Source organism: Carassius auratus, chromosome 17, assembly GCF_003368295.1.
Source record: "Carassius auratus strain Wakin chromosome 17, ASM336829v1, whole genome shotgun sequence".
NCBI lineage: Eukaryota > Metazoa > Chordata > Actinopteri > Cypriniformes > Cyprinidae > Carassius > Carassius auratus.
Genome location: NC_039259.1, coordinates 5,000,761 through 5,011,029, shown reverse-complemented (window position 1 = coordinate 5,011,029; position 10,269 = coordinate 5,000,761). Strand labels below are relative to the sequence as shown.

Genomic DNA, 10,269 nt, shown 5'->3' with positions numbered 1-10,269 from the left:
AGAACCTGCCGTTTGTCACTTGATTTGACAAGAAACCTTGATTAGATTAAAATTTAACTTTATTTTAGGGTGTCCTTGTTACACGTTACATATACATACTATTATAATAACAATAGATTAAACATAATAACATGCAAGTGACGCTAAGCCAAACCATTATCCTAACCCGAAGCATATAGAAAGTAAATGTAGTTAATATTACTCAGAACTCAAGGACACCCTAAAGTAAAGTGTAAACAAAATCTACAACATGTCTATATTATATTATATTATATTATATTATATTATATTATATTATATTATATTATATTATATTATTTTAATAATTTAAATAAATAAAATTTAACTGCTTGCCCCAGTCTCCCAATAAATACAGATGTACATACATACATGTACTTTGCTATTAAACAGTGTTGGGTAGGAGTGTTGGGTTAAAGAAAGTCGTAGAGCTTTGTGCGTCATTACTCTTGCGGTTACCAAGTGGACTGATGATTAATCCGCGGTCTTTTGCACCCCTCGCCCTGTTTCAGTGCACTGTCATTGGACGTCCCCACTGTCAGTCACGTCATAAAATCCCACCTCCTTAGGTTTTAAACGCGTCCCAAAGTGTAAGGAAAATTATTCAACCTGTAGCTTTGGAAAGGACAGTACATCCCACGCAGTGGAAAGAGTGCATCATAACGATTTTCATCATCTTGTCTGGCACTATGAAAATGCACACGCGTAAAGAAGAAGCCCGCTGAGGACGAATTTATTTGGAAACAAACTTTTGGAATTTCCTGCAAGTTTCGGGACCGCTGCCAATTCTAAACTTAATCTTATCCCGTAGGCTGTCAGTTTTCTTAACACTTTAACGTCAGACAGAATGTACAGCCACAATCTGGTCCTTTTTGTATTTTTGTATCCCCTCACGCTACTGATGATGATGATGTGCCTGGCACCAGCCTCAGCGCAGAAGTCGAGTGGTCCTCGGGTAAGTCCGTGCGTAACACCGCATGTGTTCAGCTCCACACTTTCACGTATTTGTCATTCGGATAACTTCAGTGCGTCATTCAAAGCTTGTCAGCGTGACACATAAATCTTCCTGACACAGGTGATTTAATTTATGAAAATATATGCTTCAATACACAATGCAAATCGCACCAAATATATACAGTACATGCCATGCTCATGCAATACTTGTTTACAAATATCAGTTTTAGGAAGGATTTTCTTGAAAAACTGGAATGCAAAAAATAACCCACTGAAAATTGTACAGCTTCTTTTTGCTACTTCATTTGGTGACACTGAATTAAAATATACCTTAGTATATTACATTTTCTGTCATCACTTATAGTTTATACATATTAGTTTATATAAAGATTATCTTTCATTCCTGAATGCATAATACCCCAACATCAGAGCATCTTTTAGTGATTCAGCTGAATAGTTGGGTTTTGCTTGCTGAGGCACATTGTCAGTGAGACTTCAGTACACCCATTGACCTTTTGTCATAAAGGTCTTTTGCTTCCTGTGCACCCCTCTGTGCCCATAGAAAAGAGGACCATTGCCTTTCCAATGCAGCATTTCATACGATTTCAACAAAGACAACTGTGTGGAGTATTTCTTTCTGCGGCTGAATCAGTTTGCAGACAATGTTGAATAGCAGAGCTTTATGATGTCTTTTAAATAATGATCCTCTCGGAAAATGCAAATAGATCTGTCTGGATATCTATAAGGGAGAAAAATTGCATCAAGGTGATTAACTGTTTGCCTTAATAGCCTAGTTTTAGTAGTAAAGTTTAAACAAATAGTAATTAATGCAACTTACCTGAGTGACTAATAACACTAGCCAAGCATAAAAACATGCCCCAGAAATCGAATTGCCGCAGCATTCTTTTATTTTCCTCAAGTATTTGAGCAATTCAGACAGAAGAATGGTTTGTCAAGATTGCCTCAGAGCTCTTGTGGTAAATGTCCATTCGGTTGTGCTCCGAGACCATTGAGATTGACCCCTGAGAGTACAAATCAGAAAGAGAGTATAGAACAGAGAAATCTGTGGATGCTGCTGAGGTATTGTCATACTTGTGGTTGGAGGGGGTGGTCAGTATAAAAATCTATGATACCCCAACACACACACACACACACACACACACACACACATTAAAACTAAAAATGTGTTCATCTTCAAAAGTGAACAGAGTGAAGTTGAATTTGAATTGTTTTGCTGATAAAAGTCTTAACAGCAAGGTACACACACAAAAAAAGCCATGTCTTCAGGAAATATTTTCAGAACCAGTTAATCTGCAATGAACACATTGGACCTAATGGAGATATATAACTAGATTTTAAAAGAGTATTAAAATAAATTCCTAGGTAATTCAAATAATCGACAGTTCATGAAGTCACATCACACAGATTTAGCAATCTACATTTATCTCTTAATTCTGGATTAGAAACATTGTGACCAAAGGACCACTGTGAACATAAACCTACTGTGTTTCTGCATGATTCTCATTTACTTTCCCTTAACTCTCCCTGACTTTTATCTCCTGTGATAAGATATCTGCTTATTTATTTTATTTTGACAAGAGCTCTATAGATTGAAATGAACTGTAATAGTAGCTATACAGAGCTTGCGTGGATGTGTGATTTGTTGTGCTCAACAGCATTAAACAGTGTAGAAATATCTCCGCAATGTTTAAACATCCTCCATCATCCTCATCTAATCATTACAGGAGGCCAGAAAGGTTGTGTTAAAAAAGCAATTTAAAATAAAGCTAAAGTTAAATGCTTCAAAAGTTATACTCCCTTCTGTGCTTCATTTGTAAAAACTTATCTCCAAACGCTGTCAGCTCCAAGAACCAGAAGATTCATGAGGAGTTATGGCTGCTCTGCTGAGCTGGAAGACATATTTGGGCCAATAATAGGATCAAGCTTTTTCCTCAAAGCCAATTGGGTGATTGGGTTTATAAAAAAAAAGAAGAAGAAGAAAGACAGGAAGCATCTCTTCACAGTAGAGCGATTTTAGGTTTCCTTTTCCACATTTAAACATGAATTTAGCACACTTTTCCAGTCACAGTAATTCTGAGTTCTTCGACCTGGCCAATTCTGGCATGCCGCAGACTTCGAAGATAATATTTTCGGAGGATTTATTTCTGTCAGCATGAGGCGATGCGTCTGAGCGCAGTGAATACACCAACTGTTAGTAGGCGTTATTTTGACGATTAATCTTAAGATCCCCTAAACTCCCATGACTGGTTGGGCCAATATTGCTTTGTTTTGTGTTGTCATGTCAGTATGTCAGTGTATTTTAACATCGAACAAATTATGCCCTTCACTTTTAAACATCTCCTGTGCAAAGGTCACTGGGAACTTTCAGTGTTAACAGTCTGACAAACTTGATCCTCATGGTAGCCTAACATCATCATGGATTTCAAAACAGAAATACAACTTCACAGTATGCAACACATTGTCAGTGTAGTTTAATTGCAAAGTACAGTAGGTCACATTATTAGTCTTAAAAACGGTAATGTATTCTAAGTTTGAAATGTTTTATCTAATTGGTGTGATCTGAATTTTTTTCTTACAGTACAAATAGACTGAACCTGATTTGCTGTATTGTTGGAGTTGGAGTTTTTTTTTCTTTTGTAACATGAGCAGCATTTTTGATTTATTGCAAAACATGGACTGCATGTGGAGCATATGGTGTACCGTAACCTTGAAAGATGTTACTCAACCCCCGTTTAGAAGGCACCCAGCTGCAAAATTAATAGCATGAAAAATAAAGACATGCAATATTTCAACTGGCAGAGTTAGACACTATCTGAAAAATCAATCAGTTAAACTTCTGTCAATGTTTTTGCCAATACAGCCAAGAAAACCATCTAGTAACTGTGAAAAAAAAAAAAAAAAAAATAGACTATAAATTGTTTCCATAAAAAGCTATTTCTACCTGACCCAGTTACTTATTTATTGATTTGTTTAACCTCATGTAGGTCAGGTCTGTCTCAATGAACCGAAATAATATTTTTGACTAAATTTTGATGCTGCCGCATACTGTAAAGCACATTTTAAGCAAACATGTATTTTTTCTGTGTAAGATATAAACATCCATATTTGTTTGTTTGTTTGTTTGTTTGAGTATGATAACAGTTGTCAGTAGTGCGGATCAGAAAGTGTATCATTATGTATATATATATACACACACATATATATATATATATATATATATATATATATATATATATATATATATATATATATATATATATATATATATATATATACACACACACATATATATATATATATATATATATATATATATATATATATATATATATATACTGTATAAGATAAATCTGTGATCACACACATTTGTTTTATTATGCCATGGTTAACTTGTTTAGGTATATAGCCCAATGTTCACCTGATGATAAATATAACTATATTTTTTATGATAGAATAATTGTATGTTTAAAATATTATTTTAATTTTTGTAACTACTTACTATGTTATTTTATAAAATCATGAGCAACTCAGTATTTTTAAATTGACTAAGGGGATTTAAACCATGATTTAAAACACAAGGTTTTAATATAGACTTTTGTCCTTAGTAGATTTGGGTTAAGTGAAAAACACATTAGATATTAACTTCTTATGTTTTCTAAAGTCTTTTTCTTCAAACATACTTTAAAGAGAACACTCATGATTCAGACGAGACCTATTCTTGAATATTCCTTTCCCTTTGAAGTATGGACTTAATAGAGTGCGAACTTTTTCCCACATGACAAAAACCTAGTCTAATCTGTTTTCGTTTAGCATTTCAATATGATACGACGTAAGCTTTCCCACAGCATTCATTTCTCAGAATTAGCTGTCCGCACATACAAAATATCATACTAGTTCGGTCAAGCTACAAAAATGAACTTAACCAGCATGAGTAACTGAAAAATGGATACATGGAGGTGGCCTGAGGAAGCGCTGTATACAGCATACCTGGTCGAGTGCATCACTGAAACCTCGTAAAGTCATGTAAAGAACAAACACAGCGAGACAAGTACAAGTTCCATGCCAAGACAACATTCTCCCAACTCGGCGTATGAGCGCCAAACCCCCCTGCCCTCCTCCTCCCTGCTTTAAAAAAAAAACATTATTGCAGCGGCCCACATGACAGTGATGCAGGTGTTAGTGTTGTGTGTTTGCAGGTGAGAGGGAGATGTGGGAATCATGTATATACAGGTTCTTATCTGAGTGCATTCAGAAAGAGTGATTGTTCTGTGTGTTTTGCGCGAGTACTAATTTTAACCTTATAGTCCAGAGAAGTAGTCAACCAGTCAGCGGTCATTGTTTACCTGATATAAAATGACTCACGATACACTGTGCAGTATCAGTGGGCTTTGCAGTTTGACACTGTGTTGACAGAAAGTGTGTGACTGTATAGAATGTTCGTGCAGCTAAGGTAACGCGACATGTACTTTGATAAAAAATCATGCCAGACTTACTTTCATTTCATCAGAGGATTGTTGCACTAATTGCAGATCGCAATAAATGTATAAGTGTATAGGGGTTATTCATTCTACCAGTGTTGGGGGTAACACATTACAAAAAACAATGAAAAAATGAATAAAAATAGTCAAATCCAAACTCAGAATATTATACAACCATGCAATAATTATGATCACAAATATTCTTTATGTATTTATCTCATTTTATTAATCGCACATTATTTTTGTTATTGCTGAATAGTGTTGAACTTTCTTCTCCTGTGTCATATTCTTCATGCAGTTTGTTTGAGCTGCGCCCTCTACTGTACAGACATCAGTTTACATTTCCTTCAGCCCGAGGCGTATTTATTTCACATTTGGTGTGGTTTTTACATTTGTTTAAGAACTTTTTATATTAAAAACAAGCAAGCAAGCCCAGTCCAGATTTCAAAGTGAACGAAAAAGTAACATAACGCATTATTTTTCATAAAAAGGAAACTAAACAACAAAATTAGCTACTTTTTTAGGAAGTAACGCAATACTGCAATGCATTACTTATAAATTTCCCCAACACTGCATTCTACCGACTGAGTGATTTCAAATCTTAAAGCAAATTGTTGCAGTCAATTTTGGTTTTCCCAATTTTTTTTTTTTTTTTTCGCACAAATTTGCCAAACTGACCAAAATAAAACTGCTTGGTTTGAAAGTGACGTCTGTTTGAGCTATACTTCTTACATCACTACAATATAAAGATAACATAACTTTTTGCCCTGCAAGACTTTTAGCTGAAATTAAGCTAATGTCTACGCTAATCTACTCTTCACACCACAGCTCGTGTTACCAAAATGCGTTTCTTTTGTAATTTTGTGGTCAGAGTTAGTTTAAATAACCTTTGCCAACAAGGCAGGGTATTTGGACTTTGTATAAAAAGACACACTGCTATAATCTTGATTGGTTTCATGGAGGCTCAAGCTTTTGGCTTGTGCATACAAACAATCTCAGGCCGGAGATATACTATTTGACTTTTTTTTTTTTTTTTTTTTAAATCAGGCCTTTTTCATGAGTCAGTTTGCAGTTTATTGTGCAGTGCACAGGGGGTAACGAGAGGTAATTAAGCTCTCTTGACTGGCAATCAGATAGTCAGATGAATTTCTGACATGTCAGAAATGTTGGACCATCATGAGGGTATCACACAGTTGAAGCAAGGCTACATCCTGATTGCCCAGAACTTATGGGCACATAAATCACTTGTGACTCTATATTGTGAGCACATAAAGTGAGCTTTGACTTTAAATGGCATGCAATTTACTACAGTGAGAGTTAGTATCTACTATCTTACATAAACATCTCTGAAATTGCACATCGTATGCCCGGCTTCAGATATCTGCAGCGCCAATATGGTTCACTTATATCATTCTGTGTGAAAGCAGAGTGGTCTGCGTTCATTTTATTTTAACTTTTCGTTACAGATTATTATACTAAGCTAATGACCTGCAGCAACACTGTAACACAGTCTGTGGACAGTCCTAGGACGTCGACTAATGGTGGAACTTACTAACTGATTCAACCAGAGGTGGCCTTTACCGATTTTCTTTTCTGTCATTTACCAAATTGGGAAGACAGGATGACATACGAGAGATCCAACAGTAGTCCAATGGAATAATTCATGTGATATTATTTAATAAATCAGAAAGCCAGTTTACAAGACCACAATGTCTGTTTCTTTTCCACAATGTTGGGGGAAAAATGATTTACGTCATATTAAAATCACCAAACGCTACAATAGAGCATCAAGAAAAATATACAACCCAATCCATCAAAGCGATGACTGCTAATTATTTGTTGCGCAACCTTTATGTTGTTGCGCACCCCTAGTGTGTGTACAAGTGCTTTGTTTCCAGACTAAATTACACAAGGCAGACAGCAAAGTTCGACAAGGACTGAAATGGACGGAGAGAGAGAGACAGTGTGAGCAAGAGAGAACTAGATAGACGAGAGAAGGAAAATATTGTGTGTAAGGGAGATAGAGAACAAGTTAGGAGACAGAGTCAAGGGACAAAGGGCTGTTCTCCCTGTGTGGGCCAGAAGCAGCGCTGTGTGTTTGATATACAGTGAGCGACAGCTGGGATTTGGATAAGGAAGGTTTTCTGACAGAGAATGTGTTCTGGGTCTGTGCTATGGCATTTTGCTGTGGAGAGATAGCAGCGGCTATCAACATTTAATGATACGGCTTTCTCTGGGAAAATACCAGAGATTACCAGCCTCCCAGAGGTTTCAATTACAGGCCGATAAAAGCAGTGTCTTTTACCACACCGGACAGCCATTAGTCATGACATGGCAGGTTCCATCAACTGATGTTTTGCCATATCGAGATCCTCAAGTGGAATCTTCTCTCCACTGTGGGTTTTGTTTACGTCTACAGAACTTGTTGTGCTACTTCAATAGCCAAACAACTTTTAATGGTTATTTAGTCTGCATGTTTTCATTTGTTGCTCTGAGGTTGAATAACCAAAAGCATTTGGTTAAGTTCCTACAAAGAATGTCAGAAACGTTTGATTGTTTTGTTTTTGGATGCTGGTCTAGAATTGGCATTTTGACGAAATTAGTGAATCTCAATAGTGTCGACTGTTTACAAGTGATGATTAACAAACCAGAAGTATGACTTTCCAACGAAGAAGACAATGCACAAACATTCTTAAATAGGGATTTATGGCTAATAATAGCCATCCTATGTTGCTTCGGCAGTGGTCAATCAGTTCTGTTTCCATTGTGACTTCACTATTGTGCTTTATGCAGTTGAGTTAATACAGACTATACAAACTCAGCAAAATCTGAACCCCTAGGACTCCATAGATTAACCAAGAACTACTGTAGAGCCAGCCTTTTCAATTAAAGAAAGGGGATGTACATTTTAATATACCCAGACTTAAAGGGTGGAATAACCGAATTAATAGTTTAACTGATAGTAGTTAAGGACACTGGGTAAAGGCCTTTCACATGTGATACAGAATAATTCTGTGATACAGAATAATTATAAAATATAAAAAATATATATATATTTTGATCAGACAGTCAGTGAGATTCCCCAGAAGATCTAACATTCTTTAGCCAAGCTGTATCATTAGTGACAAAGTAGGAAGTTCAGGAAGCAGATTTCCTGTTAGTCTGGATTTAATTAGTCTAATGATCAGAGAAGAGGGATTATGATTTCAAATCTTCTTAATGTGAAATCTGACATTCATTACTGAATCATGCAAAGCTGTTTTAGGAGGGGTTTTGAAGTATGCATAACCAATTTCTCACACTCTCCCTGCTTCCAGATTTCACATAGATAGCATATAAAAAAGCATGATCTATATTGATCACTTTTTATAGATTTTAATATATCTGCATTGTAAGTTGAAAATGTGCAAATTCCTGTTTGAAACTGAGTTCTAATTTAAAACTGATTTGAGGGGCGCTAGCAACACTTGGCCAGGCCTGCTAATTCTATGGCAGCCAATCAGAAGTCTGCTTTCCCCCGTTATTTTTATTATTGTTCTTTCCAAAGGTAACGAGTGCTTCACACGTTATAGAGAGTAGCTCTGGCACTCCGCACGAATACCACACACACACACACACACACACACACACACAAACACAGAATGCTTGCCAAGAATAAAAATCCATCTGTGCAATGAGATTTCTCTGGTGTCTCCAGCTTGTCCAGAAATCTTCACTTTATTGTGAGAAGTCCAGGCAAAGGTTAAGAGTACCCTTTTTCTCAAAAAAAAAAAAAAAGATTGTTAAAATGAAACATTTGTCATAAATCCCAAACTGCAAAATGAGAAACTTTTTGGAGTTCACGTTTAATTAGAAAAACATGCTTGACATATTGGTTCTTTAACAAAAGGATTGTTTTTAATGATTTATATTTGAGTTTAGCAGTGCCAGGGAACTAGTAGGATTTATTGAATGCTGACTACTGTACAGACATTTCACTCTGTAATAATAATAATAATAATAATAATAATAATAATAATAATAATAATAATAATAAAAAAGTCTGTTAAGCACCTGTGCCACAAATATATGAATATTATTGCATTGCACATAATCAAGAAATAAACAAAAGAGATACACTAAATGTATTTATGTTACTTGTATCTACATCTATACATTGAGTACTTTGTGAGCACTTTTTAAACATTGAGTGCAATGCATTTGTAAAATGTGTTACTTAAGTGTCCAGTAATCTCCAAATACTTTCTAAGGCATTGCATATTGTTAAAAGTGAGAATAAAAGAAGAATCTGTATGGTGTGTGTAGGCTTCTGTTTTCCTCTATGTTCGATGTTAACTAAACTTCTGCCCACACAAGCTGACAGAATGTGTGTGTGATTCATTTCACTTCTATTTATACAGTTAAACAGTTAGACTCATATTTTACAAATAAACACATATTTTACATACCTAGTCCTGTATCAATATGCTTTCAATCCAAGGTGATACTTAGTGTACTTTTTTAAAATATCTCTTATTTTGGATATGTGTGTGTGTGTGTGTATGTGTATGTGAAAACTATGTGATTAAGTACTTAGTGTTAGCTGGGAAATATGTGCCTGAAAACACATTTTAATATTAATCGCAATGTAAAATTAAAATGTATTATGCTATATTTTAAGTTAATATTAAATGCAATCTTATTAATTCTGACCCTTTAGGCTATATCTGTGAACCTTTCGCAGCTCCTGTAGATGAATCTTAGACTATAAAGACATGCACTTAAGGTTATACAACTGAGTATTAATCGTTTATGCCTT

The 10,269-nt window shown here is 35.4% G+C and overlaps 1 protein-coding gene across 7 annotated transcripts in view; it reads left to right on the top strand.

Annotated features, from left to right (window-relative positions):
• The first annotated feature begins 605 nt into the window (after positions 1-605).
• The window catches only part of smoc1 (SPARC related modular calcium binding 1), a 48,527-nt gene continuing 38,863 nt past the window's right edge, over positions 606-10,269 (top strand). For 3 of the 7 annotated variants that reach the window (XM_026285379.1, XM_026285377.1, XM_026285375.1), the window contains exon 1: positions 607-973. In XM_026285379.1, the coding sequence (XP_026141164.1) occupies positions 866-973 (108 nt within the window). In that variant the 5' untranslated portion in view covers positions 607-865. Of the gene's footprint in view, positions 974-10,269 lie in introns of all 7 variants that reach the window. The other 4 variants (XM_026285378.1, XM_026285376.1, XM_026285380.1 and 1 more) reach the window with 3 other exon arrangements.